General features: G+C 39.4%; 1 protein-coding gene across 1 annotated transcript in view; it reads right to left on the bottom strand.

Annotated features, from left to right (window-relative positions):
- gbe1b (glucan (1,4-alpha-), branching enzyme 1b) overlaps positions 1 to 17121 on the bottom strand; it is a 73297-nt gene extending 56176 nt beyond the window's left edge. The window contains exons 1-5 of the mRNA XM_069161281.1: positions 16956 to 17121; positions 7387 to 7556; positions 3697 to 3812; positions 1353 to 1478; positions 180 to 315 (exon numbers count right to left, since the gene is read on the bottom strand). Coding sequence (XP_069017382.1) covers positions 180 to 315; positions 1353 to 1478; positions 3697 to 3812; positions 7387 to 7556; positions 16956 to 17053 — 646 coding nt within the window. The 5' untranslated portion in view covers positions 17054 to 17121. The remainder of the gene's footprint in view (positions 1 to 179; positions 316 to 1352; positions 1479 to 3696; positions 3813 to 7386; positions 7557 to 16955) is intronic.
- Positions 17122 to 19261: the final 2140 nt, after the last annotated feature.

Raw genomic sequence — 19261 nt, forward strand, 5'->3', positions numbered from 1 at the left:
TTCTGGGCTGGGGAGGATACGAAATGTTCTCAAGACGAGTCAACAAAAGCTCCGACTGAAACTGACATAACAGGATCACAGTGGGATGACTGCTGTGCTCTTTTTAAAGACCTGAGTAGCCAACAAAATAAGAGGAAGAAGGGAACAATCTTATAATGTAATGTTTTCTCATATCTTACCCAAGTCTTTAATGCGAGGAAGCACATTGGTTGTGAAGTTGGTGTATGAGGCGATCTTCCCCTCTGGTGAGGCAATACCCACGTGAGCCTCGTATATTCTCAGGCTGGAGGGCTTCTTTGGTCGAGGGTGGATTTGCTGGAGTGGAAGTGGACAGAGATTCATGACAGTCAAGCACTTTTTCCTAAAAACTACAACAACAACAAAAAAAATTGCTGAGTAATTATGAACCCTACAGTCACGAGACAGCGTGTTTGCACCAATATCTCACTACAGAGACTGATTACAGCTCTTCACATGGTAAACATTAATATCTCAATGATTCTCTCTGTCTGTGTTACACAACGGGAGACGAGGTTGGTTTCATACATTGCACATATTGCTTTTCCAGATGGCTACCCATCAGGCCTTGTGATCCCACCATTTCAAGAACACAATAGAGCCACTTTAAAAACAAAAAAAACACAAGTATCCTGCCTGTAAGAGGGCCCTTCTGATTAAAATGGTGCCAAATAACAAGCAATAAAGAAAGCAAGGTAGCCTTTATTAGCCTCTTGTTTTGCTTGTTTACTCTTGGCCTAAGGACCTCAAGTAGCATTGATTTAAACCCTCTTAAATCAGCAGCATCCAGCACCCACGTGAACAACAGCCAAAACAATTTTACATTTGAGTTGCAAGGCTGATTGTAAATTAAATTAAAGTTCCTCACTGCAAGTCCAGATACAAGGATCAGAATATGGTCTAAAAGGTGTAGTTTTATTGACACATCATCAAACCATGAAAATGATGACGCATTTTACAATCAAGTGTCCTTGTTTTCATGGAAAAACTATCAGAATAGCTTATTTCCAACTGATTTCCATTTTAAATTTTAATTTCTTGGAAACCCACATCTGTTATATTTGCCACAATAAAAATACACTGACCATCACTATTTACGTTCAACAAGATCCTGCTGCAATATCGCCTGCTCAGAAAATGCTACCAGTAATAAAAAATGAAAATAAACCACTTTCTCTATGAATGTTTGTGCAGGTGTTTTTCACTCCGATTTGAATTAAAATTCACCCTACCTTTTTTACAGGTTTGAAAAAAAAAAAAAAAAAAAGCAGTAAAGGGATCAATAAAAAAAAATAGAACAACGTTTAAAGTAAAACATTGAAATAATCACATACATTGTATGGCTGATGGGGATCCCAGTGAACCCAGTCATAGATGACGGATTTCTCTTCCCTGGTGACATATTTTGCCCAAGGAGAGATCCGGTACAAGCGCTCACCCTCCTTGGTGTGAACTACCACCTGGGAAAAAAAGACAAATGAGTGTCATGTTGTAGCAAGGGCACTTAAACAATGACAGAGAATGGACATTAAAATGGCACTAAAGTCACTTTACATAAGCTAAAAGGTCTGTAACAGGCAGACAAAGGATAATGGACGACATGATACACACTGTGGCACTGAAAATGTAAATTACAAAACCTATTGGAAAGAAGGATGAAGGATAAAGTATATAAACTATTAAAAAAAAACAATAAAAAAAACCATTCACAAATAACAGTCCAGTCTAGTTTAAGAGGCCTGGCCACAAATCACCAGAGGCTTCAAAAGAGTCGCTGTTGCTGGATGAGTGCGATTTTACAGTCAGCATTTATTTACATCTTCCAGCCATGAAATGCTTACATCATAAAACTGTTCCTCCCCATTCATTATACAGAAAGATGGAGCAGATTGTTCAACCAATAAACCAAACATTTTTCAAAATGTGTCAAGATAAAGACCGCCCCTCTTCCAAGAGGCAAGTCCCTGCTCTCAAACGCAAAACTCAGCTTTAAAAGTATTATACAGGGCTCTCAGAGAGCACTGGAGGCATAATGTTGTGTAGAGGACTTTAAAACTACAGTATTGACCATGATACTTGTTGTAGTTAATCAGGATTCAGTGGTGATTATGCTGTATTTTCTGAAGGGTGCAACTCTTTTATTGGTTTTCACAGAGCCACTCACTGGCCTTTCTTGAGAGGGGACTTGAGCCAGGGAGCAATTTAGAAAAATAGGAAATCTAAATCATTATCTTCTGCCTTTCATCTATTATGTCTGCAATTCCAGATTGGAAGGGGGTAAAATAAATATAATTTGGAAATCTGACAAGTTACTTTGTCCCCATCAGTCACATAAGAAAGGTGAAAGCCAGCGTGAGAGTTGAAAAGAAAAAAACACACCAAGAAATCGATCCTGTATTTTTACGCACAGTATGTCTTCAACTTGTTTTGTCCCCTGCAGAAACGGGCATAAAAACCCAACTAATTCTGGCTTCTGTTGTGAAGTAATGACTGTTCCAATACCACCTGCCTGTGAGCCGTTGGCCAGACTCCCCTCTGGGTTTTTTTTATTATGGCCAGACCACCTGGGGGTTAGCTGCCTGGTTCCCCTTATGACATGCTTCACAGTTTAGAGGATTAGGAAAAGATAGTTGGATAAATGGACTGGCATAAAGCTTGACAAAGCGGTGGTCCTTCAGACAAATCGGCCGGCATTAGGGCCCATTAAAGAGAAATCAGACTGCCGGGCAGGCAGAAAAGTGTATGAAGAAGAAAAACAACTAGCTGGGCAATATGCGAGAAGTTAGGTGTGGGTTAAAAAATAAAGAGTGTTTGATTGCTTTGATAACACTTTTGCTCACTCCTCTACAGTCTAGCATCACAAAGGGCTCATTGTAAATACTGTACTCACCAAAGGACACAGCTTGTTTATGGAGACAAATTGGGCCCTGAACAAAGGGGATGGAAGGGCAAGCTGCTCTACATGAGAGTGATTGGAGATAGGCTTGTGCTGCCACGAGGGAGTGCTGTGGAACTAATTCTAAAGTGGAGCTCACAGCAAGACAGTCATTCATAGGCAGCGGGGGTGCACAAGGAAAGGCCAGGTGCCAGCGTTTCCATCTGCTTCTTATCGTCCTTAGACTGACCTCCGCTGACAATGGGAGCTGGGCAGCCTGTCCAGGGCGCAGGAGTGTGCCAGTGATGACGGAGTCCCAAGGAGAGTGCCGTAGCAATGCCACCCACTCCACCCCTGGCATCTCTTTTTTGGGTTATTTCTCATTCATGCCATTTGCTTGGGAGACAATGCATAACAGGAAGTGCATCGTTTACATTTAGCCGTGATGAATTATGTACGAGAGCTTAAAACCAATCATGTACACCCACTGTGGGCTGTGCTTTGCAACAAACAAACACAGCACAATGTACTGAGGGATACCTGCCCCAAATGGGAGCCGAAATGAAAGGCATCAGTTGGGTTCCTCAGGTGTATCAACTCTCCACTGTGCAGGCTGTGTTCATACAGTAATCTCCCTTCTGCACTGTGAGTGTGACATGGTGTTGATGGCGACATGCCAGGTTTTCACCACACATGACAGGGAACCTCGCACCAACATGGTAGTGAAAAGTCCCCAAGCCGCCGCAGCGAGATGACACCTACTAAGGGCATGGAAATAAGCATGAAAATGTTCTGTTCTCTACCTTGATTTTGGTGTTATGATCCACAGCTGGAGACTTGTCATGCTTGGGTGGAAGAATCAGTTCCCACTTTCCGTATTCTTTCTGGGTGTAAGGGTGGGTGAATTTGTCCCAGCCATCTATGGGTAAACAGACAGGATTCAGAAACATCAAATTTAATTGATTTACAATACAAACTTAGATTCTCATTAGCTGCATCCTGATCAAAGACAGTCACATATGTGGAACAAAAAAATGTGCTGATGACTGAGTAGCCCAAATCAGGACTGTCTTTGGTCCCTTCGCTCTCTTTTGCTGTGAATTGGTCACAGACCCGCAGGCGTAGTAAACATTACTGTAATGTAGCCATTTTATTCACATTTAATTTAGTTTTTTTATGGGTATTAAATTCAGTTTCTTTTTTCTTTCTTTAAAAGTGGTGACAAGTTGAATCTGTCTTAAGCTGCACATCATTTTAAAGAATGATTTTTCACTTTTAGATCTTTTAATTTGAGTAATTTGAAAAGGCACAGAAATATATTTTTTTCAGGGGAATCGGGGGGGCATGTCAGCAGCCACATCAAATAAAGGCAAAATAAGAAATACACACACACACACATATACATAAATATACATACACACACATGATGATGACATATATTTAGTATTTTTTTTATCACTTTTATAATTACTAATATCATTAATTAATATAAATAACTTCTAAATCAGTTTAGTAGCAGTTTTTATTTAAAAAAAAAAATTATAAATTGGTTTGTGTGGTGCTTATTTGAATTCACCACAAGTCGTTGCCAAAGTCAAAAATCTTCAAAATCCAGCCACAGGGTATTTCAATATTTTCAATTTAAAAGAATACAACATTTCACACAACACAGCAGCGTGTTGCCACTTTGCCGTGTTAACAACAGCTTGTATGTGACCGTAATTTTAGTTTTTTTTTCTTCAGTGTCCTCCTGTAAACTGTGACTTTTGCAATAGTAAATAAAGCAGCAGGCTCAATCAGAAAAACTGATAAAATACCACTTCATGCTCATCAAATTTGATCTCCGCTGGAACAACAGAGAAGTGTCGCATTCATAATCTGATGATACCACATTGCCGATTGTTACTGACTGATAGGAACGTATTAGATATTGAATATAAAGTGACCACCATGGCATGTTAATTTAGAATGTTGTTTTTATTCCTTAATCCACATCTGCTTGCTATTCATGAGTAAAAACAACATCAGGATAGCAAATGAATCACAGGAGATGCTCTAGAAGTGACCGGGCACAACACCGGCATTTTTCACAGGCAGACAAAGTCAGATTGTTTCACAATTTATTTATTTTCCTTTGCTTAAACTCCTCTGAAAAAAAGCAACAACAGGGCCTCATGCATCCAAACCTGCACCATATTCATGACTGGGGCTGCTGGGGCTGTTTCCACATTTACTATGAAATTGAAATCAAATAATATGACTGAGCCGTGTCAAAATGTAATCTCTCACAGAATTGAATGTTGAAATTGAGCTGCTGCCCAAGGTCCTGGGAAGATAATTAAAAAAGGAAAGGGAACAGAAAAAATATGGAAAGCGGTAATGGCAGAAATGGAACTAACTAGCACAAAAAATGTGTACGGACAATAAACAAACAAATTGTAATCTGAGGGTATTACTGTTATTTCTAGCAGAATTACTATAAGTAATATCATTACCTACTGGCTGTTGGTTTGGAATGACTGTAGCATAGAGATAAGTGTATATTTTGTGGTCTGGCAAACGGTATCTATGTAATGTCTACAGGCCTGAATTCGTATTTATCATTATATTTCTTTATAATAACGTTTTTACAATTCATCATTCCATTTATTGTATTTTTTTGTTTTCCAATTACACTAATACATCACTCCTGACATGTGAATCTGTGCAACAAAAGTCACTATGTTATCACACTTCCCAACACATAACAAGACACGGAGTGGAGTAGAGTGGAGTAGTGTCTTTGGCCCTCGACAGCCGTCCTAGACGATCGGATCACAAGTGGTTAGCTAAAAGTACAGGTTTGCAAGCACCCAGGACGAGTTGATGTCGCATTGATATTCAATCTGCTCAGACCACATTGGGAGACTATCTGACAGTTCGGGTTATGAATTACAAACTCACTGTTCTGTGTCCAGACATTTACAATCTTGAAATCCATCATGAATTTCTCATAGATGTCAATTTGAAATGATGCTCCAGTGAGCAAAGATATTTCAATATGTTAAAGGAATGTTGCTTAAACACCTCCCTCGCTGTTTCTGTACTTGCTCTTTTACTTATTATTTTACCTACTTATTTTCAGGTTATTCATTTAATTTTCAGACTGAGTACTGAGCACTTGTGATCAAATCATCCAGGACGGATGTTAATGGCAGGTGTGTTGAGGGCCTTTAGCCACTGGGCCATCAGAACAACAACAACAAAGGACAATAAACATTGAATGAGATGATGAGAAAGAATCACGTTATTTACACTTTAATGCCGTTTTTTACCAGTTAACTGTAAAACATAATGATTATGAATTACTGTGGTGGTGATCAAAACCTCAGTGGGTTTAGGCTTAAATTGTCCTGAAAGATTGAATTACTTTAATGCCTTCACAACCAACCCTCCATTACAATACTTGTTGTTCTTGTAGTAGTAGTAGTAGTAGTAGTAGTAGTAGTCGTAATAATTATAATAAAGACATTATGAGAGTGTTCATTAAATTAAAGGAATAAATGAAGGAAAGAAAACAAAGATCTATGACCTCATATTTAATAGATGAGAGAGTGTCTAATTTAAATCTAGTTAAAGATGATAAACATAAATTATTTTTGCTGTATTTCCACAGCACACACACTAAGCGAAAAGAACACCCAAAAATGTTGAACCTGAAATTACTTTCAAAGTTGGGGCCAGAGGGATTTGAGATTTCAGTGCAAACACAGAGGTTGCACTTTCTCAACAACTTTGCAGGCAATGATGAAATAACCAGCTACTAAAATATTAACAAACACTCCCACATTCAAAAGATTCTCCCTCAGTATGCAAGTTTATCCACTGTAATCAATATCGTGCACATTTCCGACTCCCAGGTTGGTTGATCAAAAGGGATGATATCTTTGTACCACAGTACGCTGTGCTTTTTCTTAATTTTTGGCCCTTTTGTGTTCAGGAGTGCAGAAATGTCACATTTCTTATTTAATACACCATGAAGATATGCAACCTTTCTGTCTGCACTGAAATCTCTTTTTTCTTTTGGTCTCAACACTGTAAGTAACTTTATATTAAAGTGTCATTTGCTCTTTAGTATTACATTTTTTTAATTGCCAATATGTTGCTACTGAGACTCCTTTAAAACACCATCAGGATGCCTGCTGGGCCAAAAAGGAAGATTTCGTAAAAAACATTTTACTCATAATTTTTCGCAAATGAACTGATAGCAAAAAAAAAACTATAGCTACGTGGTTATCCATATCATTTTCAGCTACAATTTCCAGTTGTTCATATCTGTATGAGATTCATTTTCTGAGACTTGTAGCACCTTAAAAACACAGAACACTCAAGGGTGGGTAATAACTGAGAAGCAATAAAACTCAGTAAGAATCAGAGGAAACAACCTGGACATTACACACATCACACTGGTGCCATGTTGTTCAGGAGCCAACAGTTCTCTTCAGGCTACTTACTGAAGTCGCCAGTGAGGAAGAGCGCCTCAGCAGCTGGAGCCCACTCTTTAAAGACCAAGCTGTTGTCAGGCTCTCGCTGCACACCAAAGGTCTTGTAACTGCGTGTGAACTGGTCAAAGCCTCCCTCCGCCTCTTCCAGCTGGAGGAGCTGCTTCTGTAGCAGCTCATACCTTCAAACAACAGGGAACACATAAAAAAAAATGCATGAATGCAAAATCCACCGTTGGATACACAATGCGGTGGATACATCCAAAATGATAGAGAACATCATCATTCACTGACGTTGAATTGATTTCAGTTATTGCATCAAACTCTCCTCTGCTTCCAGTTCATAGCATTTTCCTCCATTTTTCAGAACATCAACTGTTATCGTGTATTTAATTATTTTAGGGTTGAGTCTTCAAAAACAACAAAATAATGTTAAGTATTGTTTGTTTAAAATGTATTTATTTATTGTTTGTTTATGTCCATCCATTATCTATACCCACTTTATCCTGAACAGGGTCACGGGGGGGGGGGGGGGGGGGGGGGGGGCGCCTATGCCAGCTTAATTTTTGGACAAAGGTAGGCTACACCCCGAACAGGTTGGCAGTCTACCACAGGGCCAGAGACAGACGGAAACAAAGACCATTCACCCCTAAGGGCAATTTGTAGAATCACCAATTAACCTGACTTGCATGTTTTTGGACGGTGGGAGGAAGCCGGAGTTCCTGGAGAGAACCCACGCAGGCACAGGGAGAACATGCAAACTCCACACAGAGAGGCCCAAGGCCGGGAATCGAACCAAGAATCACCTCGCTGTGAAGCAACAGTGCTAACCACTGCGCCGCCCTGTGTGTTCATGTGTTAGTTTTAATTCAGGAAGTACTTACAATTACACAAGATACTGACAGATGCACACACAAAATATCAGGATGCAAGAAGATACTAAATAAGTAATCACCAGTAATGCTAGCTACTATTATGCTGGCTATTGCTTTGGACAACTATTTATAACAATACAGTACGTGGTGAAATGAATGGTCAATGCCGCTGCGACGCAAACAAAAATATATCTTACTGCTTTGGCAAATATATTTCTAAATTGCTTTAATTGAATAATGATTACTGAAACAGGCATTTCAAATTTGAATTTAGCTACAACACAAACAGCAACAAGCTTTCAATGAAAATGTTCAGAGTTGTAAAAAAGGAACTACTTCACCTGTCGTTCTACCGCTAAAATAAACACCTACCAGAAAAAAGATTTATGAGGCATGTTTAACTATTCAAACATATATGCACTGCCTTTGTTTGAAAGTCTTCCTAAGTTTGCACATATTTACAGAATTTCTTAAACTAATGCAATGTAGCGGCTAGCACCTGCTCCTGCATCTTTATGTTTCCATGCTAACGTTATCTTTTTGAGGACCAACCTCTCCAACCAAACCTGCTCCATTGCTTCAAGATTGTGTGACTACAGGCATATCCTTGGGAGATAAACCTCTGTCTGTTACCTTCAGCTGCAAAGCACAGACCAACTACTTTGCAATTTATCTCACTTAAGTTCCTGCAGCCAGGCTGGTGTCCATAACAGATTCCCTCTGGTAGAGAAAGCCTTTTTCAGCCAGCAGAGTTAAGTGCCCTCCCTCCCCTATAGCCCTGAAGCCAAGCTCAGACTGGCCTGTGAATGCCCTGGGGCTAGTAATGATGGGCTGAAGTAACAGTGCGATTTCTCAACAGCTGCTCCCTGTATTGAGCATAGTGGCTACAGACACTGGTTGCCAAATGTAAACCTTTAAAGTCCAACCAATGCTGCCACACGCCTCCTTTGCCACTTTGTCACCATTTCAAGAATATGCTGAAAGGAAGGACAAAGGGAGGATTCGCATCAAGGCAGAGCTCCACTGCCACTGGATTAATAGGCATGAAAGTCACGTCTATGATTATGAAAAATGAGCTCCAGGAAGTTTGACCAGAGGGAATATGAAGCCAAAATCCAGGAGGATGCAGTATTCCCCACACATCTCCTGTATATGTTACAGTGAGGAGATGGGGTCAGGTTACACATCACAAATAGGCTGTAGCTAGAAAGGCAATTCACTTCAGAAAGTTGTCAAGCAACTGTATGGACAGACTAAAAACTTCCATTTACTCATCTATTAACCATGAGACAGAAACAGCGTGCCAGCAACCTCACTGTCCTCCATTTTTGTCTCCAAAATTTGTTTGGATGAAGTTGTCAGTCTCCCTCTGTCCAACCTGGCACTGGTGCAACATCTATATCCATTCCCACCTGTTTTACTTCTTTACAAATTCTTCAGTTTGTTACAATCTCAAGCATGTGACTGTACATCGTATCCAAAGGCAACATTTGGCTGTAAAGCACCCTCCCATCAAGCTGGACAGAGCAGAGCCTTAGACAATCTCAATGGCATATGGCAACCCCTGTTTTTTCTCAACTACTGGTTCTGAATTTCTAATGCAGGCAAGTCAGTGATACAACTGCAGACCTGGAGTTCTGCTCATAACTGCTGTCTTCCTCTCTGCTTTAATCTGAAGCCACCACATTTCTTGGTAGGTTACGGAAATGTTTGACCGTTTTCTGTGATTTACCATCTTTAAAATCTAAAGATTGAACAAAAAACAGTAAAGTGTCAGACCATAAAAAACAAAACAATGCAGTAAAACATGTTAAAATGCTTCATAGATCTGAGAGTAACAACAGTTCATCACCAAAAAAACATTGTTAATTAAAAACAAACATTGATTATAGCAGCTTTATAAAACACAACAATAAAAGATCAGCTGTAAACCTGATACATGAATGAACTGTATGAAATAATTCTCAAAAGAACAAGGTGATACTTCAGTTTCACTAAGAATGGCTCATTGTCAGGTAGCATACAACCAGAGACACTACTAATCCCTGGACCTTGAAATAACAAAATAGTTTTGTCCTGTATCCTGTTCAGTGGTAATATAACAGCAGGAGATTATAGATGTGAGGAACAGATTACTGTCCTGGATCTCTTATCTCTTGGTGTGGATAACTGCTCTTTATCCACACAGATACTGGGGGAAAAAAGTAATATGGTACAACTGAGATATTACCCTTACTGATACATTACTACACACAGCAACATTATCAACCTTCTGTCAAAGTCAATTAGTTCAGGGTCAGACAAATTTCTTCAAAGTTTCAGTTAACCAAATGGAGACAGGGCTTGTTCTGCTTTTTTGGTGGCTTCAAACTAAATTATGTTGATCCACTGTTGTTCTTCAGAAATATGCAAGTAGAAATGTTTGTATGTTGTCATAAATTTAGACTAAAGGGCACAGGAGAAAATTGGATCGTTGAAGAAAGACCAAAGCTCAAGAAAGCAGGGCAGCTGGTGGACACTCTTCTCAGTAAAAGAAAAGAGGCTCGGAAACAGCTGGAGAAACTTGACTTTAGCTCTGAAGCACAGTAAGAAGCAGTTGAGGATCAATCATCTCCAGTGGCAGAAGATATCCCCTCTTCAGGGCCACAAAAGAAACAAACCCTGCAGAAGACTGAAGTGGGAGTGGGCAGAAAAGCAGAGCAGCATGGCGTCCAGGCTGGATGATCTGAAGACAAAGACTCCAAGTTAAATGGCCGAGCTCTTCCCCTGCCTGGCACCAGCAGAGGAAGACAACTAATATTTCCCCTCTGACATTTGTCTCTTTGACTTGTCTCACTGGACATTTTGTAAGAAAACATGGCCTGCGTTGAGAACCTTTTTTTAAAAGGCTTGACATGACGTCTTTCTACTGCCTCTGATACACAGTGACTACTGCAAGTTCTTCCAAGTTAAATGTGGAACGGAAAACAACAACCAAAAGAGTTCAATAAATTAACAAATCTAAATTGTATAAAGAAGACATGTTTACACAACATGAAAAATGAGTTGTATTTTTTGACTTAAATAAAATTTGAAGGCAGCCCTTCACTGTACTGAAGTAAATCACATCTGACAGAACCATTTAATCAGATGAATGGATTGGAACTGGATTTGTCCTTCAGATAAAAAAAAAAAAAAAAAAAAAAAAAACGAATTAATATAACAAGGCCCTATGAAGTGGGTTATTGTCATCAAAATGAGGCTGAACACTCATGCACACTCTCAATTTGACATCTGGCTGTTACTTTGACATCCTTACTACATTACAGCATCCATTTTAAAATATTTACTTTTTTTTTTTTCCACAGAGCAGCTGGACTCTAAAACTTCTCCATACACTCACTGTATTGGGCATCTAAATTTAGAGTGAGCGTTCAGGTCTGTTGTGTTGTGTATGACTGATGGTGACAGCTGAAGCACTGAGGTGTCAAGACCGTCTGCAACAGCGTGGAGAAACACAAGGAAAAGCTTTTCCTCGCTTAAAGGGCTTCCATATCGGCAAGCAAGGTCACTTTCAAATAATGTCATTAATGTCCTTCCTGACTGAGTGTGTTAATGAGGCTAAAGAGAGACCTGGATATTTGCAGGGGCTGATTGATGAAAGCTAAATTTCCCTGCTAAACTCATATTTTCATGACCCTTTAGCAAAGGGACTGAAAAATAAACGCTGGAGCTGTTTTTAAAGAGGGTACATAAAACATTCACTCATTATTATGCAAAAGACCATATCAGACATTTGCTCCAGTCATTTTAATATTTCCTATTAACCAACAATGTGAAATTTCTCTCCTTTTCACCTTTGATTCCCTTCTTCGTGTTGAGCTCATTCAGTCAGAGCACTTACATTCAGTCATCACTTCAAAGTCAATAATCATCTCTGGTCTGACTATATTGCATCACCATCCCAAGCAGAAAACCGATTGCTGTGTTTTTTACTTTGAAATGAGTTGTGATGACATACTCAAATCGTTGCAAAAACTCTTCCCCTTAATAAGCAACCATCCTGAAGCTCCCTACTTTCATTTGGTCCAATTTAGTAGATGCAGGTTGCCCCAAGCTGCAAAATCCTAGCAGCACTTCCTGCAGACTTGCGCAACAGGAAGGGTAAATAATGAAGAATGTCAACACAGCACTGCTTACTGGGGCTGTAACCTGCGTGCAGCATCAATGCGCGTTTTCACGATCAATCTGAAAACTAGCATCCAGATGAAAAAACATGAGAGCTCCTTGCATCACCAGGCTAGATAGTTAGAATGTGAGACTTGCAAAATCTGCTGGGATAATTGTATCTGTCTGTGCACAACGGCTGTATCTGGTGTGAACCAAAGTTCAACAAACCTGAGATCTGGGCAGCCTTGAGCCATACCGTGGTGGTGAAATTGGACAAATCAGGCGGTGTGGTCATAGGTCTTTTTCTGATAAGCCATCTGAATTCTCAGCACTGGGACTCAGCATGACACCGCAGTCTGAGAAAGCTCTTGATTTCTGTGCCTGCATTCATGATACGGTGTTTGGACTCTGGGCCTTAGAACACCAGGGGCTTATCAAGAATTAACCTTCACACAGCAGTGATCCTATATGTAAAATAATTTATGTTCAAATTCCATCAGCGGGACAGGTGTTTGAGACACGTCTAGGGCTCGGTGAAGCCAAGAAATCCCAAGCTGTGTCTGAGGTGGAGCTGACATACTCATCTCTCTGCAAGGCTAGAGCACCACTCACATGCTTCAAATACAAAGCAGGTGGTCCATTACCCGCCACATTATAAAACAAGATTTGACACGGTAATGAAAATGGATAAAACTATATGGCCCCTAAGCAGAATTTTAAAGCCAAGTTTCAGGTGCGAGCCAACGGAGGGCAGATACCGTCATGCGAGCTGTAGATCATTATCAGTCAGTTTCAGAAAGAAAAAAATGACACCAAATTTTTTTAACAAGGCATCCACCAGGTAAGGCTAATTTGACATGAGGTGAGAATGGACCTCAGGAATTACAAAATCTGATTGTGAGCCAGACGCCCTTCCAACCCAAAAAGGGTCAACTGTATGGTTATAGAATCAGCTTTGCAATCATATAAACCAAAATATTTTGTTGCTACAGTCACTGTAGTTATTTTTTTAAAGCCCCTTTCTCTATTTTAGTCAGTTCATCAGGTTAAAAAACATACTCACATTAGTTTAAAAAAAACAACAACAACAACAACATCATCATCAAAATCACAAACTAAAAACAAACATTAAGTTACTTTTTTTTTTTTTTTTTTTTTTAATGTGACAAAGTACAATCTATTGATTTACAGAGTGTCTATTTACTTTTGGAGATTAGTGTAGACTCAAGGTCATCACTTTTGTTTTTTAAACATGTTTTTTTGTCCATGTCTCTAAAAGCTACTACTCTAATTTAAACAGCACTTAATTTTTTTTTTTTTACTTTTTTCCGTGGTCACAATAAGCAAATATCCACTCTACAATTTCCTGCAAATTTTCATTGCATTATTTCAGCACCACTTGGATGATAAAACTGACAGAAAGAATAAACAGGACAGCGGGTGTCTGAGTTCACTAATTAGAAAAACTAACGTCTATGCACTTAACTTCAGCTAATCAAACTTCTTGTTTGTTTTTTTAAGATTGAAATATTTTGTCTCAAATAATTAACACGTGTTTATTGAGCTGACATCTCGTGTCTGGCATGTTAAAATAAGCCCCACAAAATATGCAAAACAAATGCATATAATCCAGCACATAAAGTGCAAGAATGCTGTACTAAAAATAATAGATTATTTTGCAGTCCATGAAAAGTTTTGATCACAATAAAGTAGCACTTTGTTTCATTTATAACTTACACATGTCAAACATAGCTGTCAAGACATATTTTAGTGAACCTCCTGTTATACTAATTGGCTTTGATTTTTCTTTAGTGGCATACATATACAGTATAACTCAAATTAAAAAGATGCATTACACAAGCATATGTTAGTCTGGTCAAAACATCGTGGAATGTACTTCTATGTGTAGTTTGCTACGATAAACTATCATACTTTTGGCAACTGCAGAAAAGTGTGATTGGATTTGTGGTGAACATAATACGAGATTAATAAATGCACTATTGAACCATACACGCGCACACTGCACAATCACAAGCATCACACACAAACACACACAGACACAAGGACAGCTACTTAAGACTTGGACTCTGATATTGAATTTGTTTGGAGGTCAAATGAAGGCTGAAGGAGGAAACTGCAACATACTGCAAACCACATGAGGGATTACTGGTATATAGCAGCGCCTTTAACAAGACAAGACAAGACAAAAAACAAAACAAAACAAAACAAAAAGTCAAATGCTGCAGCGTGTCTTCCCAGCTGGCTATTAGTCCACTGTTAAAGCTTATTTGAGAATAACAAATGCCCTAATAACAACTAGACACATTAAAGAGGCAAACTAGAAACAAAAATGTTTTCAATGAGGAGCCAGGCCAATAGAAAGCAAAGGCTGTTGTCAGTTTGAAGTGGGCGGGGGTGCACTATCCCAAAAAATACCAAAAGGCCCCCTCGCTCTCCATCCTCTGGTCACAGAGAGAGTGCAGGAGCACAGGACGAGTTGTTTAGCTGAATATGTTAGTCTGCCTGGCTCATTGATCCTTTATCCTGGATAGAAACGTATTCAGATCTTTTTTGTGATTATAAGTATGAATACAGCAATATGAAACACAAATCAAAGTCCCGCATGAAAGATCCTACCGACGTTTTGAAGTAGGAATGTACTTCAAGAACTAAAGTGAAAGAATCCATTTCATCTTGTTGACCGATATATTAATGTTATATCATTAGATTTCTATCACTGAAGCATCAGTGTGTAAGCAGCATGCTGTAGCTACTGCAGTTGGAGACAAGTTATATCCAGTTCAATAAACTGGGAGAGCAGGTAAAGCTGAGGGGCTGAGGGGCTGTCAAAGGGAGGGAACGAAGAAGGAAAAAAACAACAACAAAAAACTGATACACAAATCGGATTTCTGTTTTTCAACCATTTCTCTTATCCTTGATTTTTAGTGAGATGTTGGATCATTTGAACAATAATTAACAGTAAACAATGTGAGAAGTTTGGATGTTTAAAAAAAAAATTTAAAAAATAAAAAAATCCTTATTTAGTGGAGCCGTTAACAACTCATACGTTTAATCAGGCTGATTCTACAAATCAGATGGGACAGATTGCTTTATTTTCAAGTGAGCGGATGAGATTTGGTGTATCCAGTATCATCAAACTATCTGCATCTGATGAAGCGGCTTTCCAACACAGACGCAAAGGGCCTGCAGACAACATTTTTTTCAGTCTCTTTCAACGGATTGTTGTTGTTGTTGTTGCTGCAGTTGTTGTTGTCCTCCATAGCGCCAAAATCTACACTGTCTGATAGCACTCTGCTAGTGGCAGCGTAGATTCTTTTCCCACAGAAAAAAGATGTCTTTATTGTTTGTTGCATTGCGAGTGAGGTGAAAAAAAAAAAAAATCCAATATGAGCCACCAGAGCGCCCGGACTGAGATGCACCGGTAGTGCCTCGTTTTAGGTCGAATTAAATTCGCACTTAAAACCAACTCCAAAATGAGGTTTATATCTCATTTGTCTTTCAAAAATCAATCCAGATACAATTTTGATACGACATAAAACGGTTTTGGTTTGAACAAGGCCTTCTGAAATGTGTCCCCAACTGCACACTGCTGTTTGTAAGACAACAGAAGCCAGAAAAGGTTAGAAAACACTTGTTTAATCGTAAGCAATTTGTTGACTTTAACACAACCAACACCGATGTCAGCCTTTGGTTTGTGAACGGCTGTTAAGAAGCATCGATTTTGGATTTTGGCCGTCACCACCAGACGGAACCTGACTCCACCACATGTCTGTCAATCAGTGACTTTAGCAAGCAAAACCTTGATAACTTCTGGGGAAAAAAACTTCAATTACAATTTCATTACAGAATTTCAATGGGAGTCTTGGGAACCGGAAGCTTTTGAAAGGAACCTACACCTGCCGTGGACTTCCAAGGGGAAAGCCTTTCTAAACACAGGTTATTCACTGGTTAATTGTACTTTAAAAGAACAGGAACACACTATGGGATCCAAGAAAGGGTTACAATGAGGGCTACTGGAAGCAAAGGCTTTTATAATGGTGAATGACTAGCCTTCAAACCACAAGCGATCCATAAAAGTACTTTGTGAATAAAATGCATCGTGGTGGCACCTGCCTGACAAAACCCACGTCAGGAAGCAGAGACTCGACATGACGTTTTCAGCAACTTTTCTCTTACAATTTAAACTTTCAGGTTCATCAACTTGGCACAAGCTGACCATCGCTCACCCTCGAAACACGTGTTTTATCCAACAGGCTGGGATAAAAGGGGGGAAAGTGGGGGGGGGGGGAATAAAAGAAATCGACTGTGCATGAGCAGGAAACGCAGCTCTATGCGACCTCTCCTTCTGCATACTGGCAAACCTGAACGCAGAAGGTGACCCTTGGATGTGTTGCAACAAATCGCTTTTCATCTGTTAGTCGTGTGTTTTCATGTCAAGACAGGAGTGCCAGCGGCAGCCGGGCTTTTTACTCGCCTGACCGGGGCGGATTCGGGCGACAAACAGTGTATAAAACCGCCGTTTGAGCCGTATTTTACCTCCTCTTGAAGTCCTTCTCGTACACTTTGAGAAAGGGATCCATTTGGAGAAGGCAGCTGAACCCCGGAATTGAAACATTATCCTCTCGGTCTGCCATGGTTTCTGCAGACGAAACCAATCGAGCACCGACTGCTGCGCACCGTACAGGGACACGAACAGAGGACGGGCATATATCGTGGTCGTTTTTTGTTTTTTTTGGTATCTATAAACCACAGCGAATCAGGGTGCTTTCTGCCGAGCCCGTCCTATCACAAAAAGCTCTGTTCCCAGTGGGTCAGAGATGAGAGGGCTGAATGCACGCCGTGCTGTGATGTGTCACTTTAAGATGACAGCGCAGGACGCATCTGGCGCGTCAGAGGAAGATGAGGGTTTGTGTACAGATGTGGCTTTGTAGGCTGTGGGTCTGCATGATATCAGTTGCTCCAAAAAAAAAAAATTCCTCTGCTGAAAAAATGATCACAACACAAACATGTGGTACAGTATTGGTCCAGAAAAGGACATCCAGTATATTGACGAATACTGATCATATTAACATGGACTTTATATGAATTTTTAATGCCATAAAGGATGATGCCAAACATTTTGGGGACCTCATTGCCTTTTGTCTTTAGCAGGTCCATACATTGGACACACTATCTTAATAGTTATTGCCAGAAATCCTCTAAAATTTGCAACAAATATTCAAGTACATTGAACATACAATATGTTTCGGACGATTCAAAATGGATGTTTATTGCAGTTAATTACAAAACAAACTTTACCAAAAACATTGATGTCTGGTTTTACAGTGGCTTTTTTCTTGTTATTGTGTTAACTAAGCAAGCTGTAACGTAAACTATCGGTTTAGCAGACCACTTTTTGTGTGTGTGAATCCATTCCTGGGTCCATACAATCTAACTTTATATTTACATTAGTTATGAAAAAAAAAAAGCAATCTACTAATTAATGGAAGGGCAAGAATACGCAAAACTCAACAAAACTAGATACTACAGTGACTCATTACTGCCTCCTAACATACAAAGTGGTACTTCAAGACAGGATTTCCATTTTATATTTCGTAGCTATTTTTGGTGAAATATGCTGACCACATAATCCTCTGCAGAGGACAATCCCTTCTCATTTTGGACTCTCAGCGAGTCTTTCACCTTTCAGCTAAAATGTCAGCTTCACACCAGACTTCTCACAATCCTCTGGGCAGATAACTAAATGGACTGCAGCTGCTCTTCAGGGAACAAACCCTTCTGATTTGTGTACCCTCTTGGCTCTTCATCGTGTTCTTCCCATTGGACGTTTTAAGCCCATTTACTGTTAATGTTCTCAAAGTAAAAATGCTCAGTTTGTTGTTTGTTTTATCCAAATCTTTCATAATAACTCTCTCAGGGCCACAACCTTTTGAGCTTGTTGAGATGAGCTAATATAATAAGGCACCTTCCTCTTTATATATATATATATATATATATTTTTAGTGGCATTTTATTTTGTGACAGTTGGAAACTGAACATTGCTTTTCACAAAACTGGACTTATAAATAGATTGGAGCCATCTGCCAATTCAGATTTTAGAGAACATTTGAACATAAATGAATGAATGTGTGTCATAATTTTTTGCATACGGCCCTTTATTACGTGGTCAAAGTGAAACCTTGCATTGAGAAGCTGGCTGCTATTCAGTAGTGTTTTTTTTTTTTTACAGTACATTAACAGTGGCACTCTTCAAGGATGAGATCCCAATGATTTAGGAAAAGTTTCATTTGGGCAAAGTTTGTTTAGCGTCAAGGCCAGCTGTAACATAACTGGGTAAAGATACCTGTAACACTGAAACAGACTCACAGGGTGGGTGAGAGTGTTTTCTGTTGATCTGCTGTTAATTGTTAAGCGGCAAATGTGTAATTTCTCTACAGATTTATCTATTCACATGTACTTCCTCTTTTCTTTCCAAGCCTTGTAAAATGTATTCCTCACACTGTTTTAAGCTTGTGGTCTGTGACCTCAATACCACAAACTACTTCACGGATGTGGCAGAGCTAACTTATTGAACTGAACAAGGATAACCTTGCTGTAATTTAGATTAAATCCCTCTCGGAAAAAGGCTGATAAATATGCGCGCTGAGCAAGGATATAGCGCAGCTCTTGAAAGTGTCGTCCTTGTCACAAAATAAAACTGTCCCAGCTAAAGGTCACAAAGTGAGACTCATTCTAAAGAGCCATCTGTTGGTAATAGATGGGGCGAGTGGTTTTCTGTTTACCCTGGAAGGTTATGACAATAAATGATGTCTCTTTGATTCACAGCTAAACAACAAAACTTA

The sequence above is a fragment of the Embiotoca jacksoni genome, unplaced genomic scaffold (genome assembly GCF_022577435.1).
Source record: "Embiotoca jacksoni isolate LCO1_2020_lvr unplaced genomic scaffold, fEmbJac1.0.p SCAF_28, whole genome shotgun sequence".
Taxonomy (NCBI): Eukaryota; Metazoa; Chordata; class Actinopteri; family Embiotocidae; genus Embiotoca; species Embiotoca jacksoni.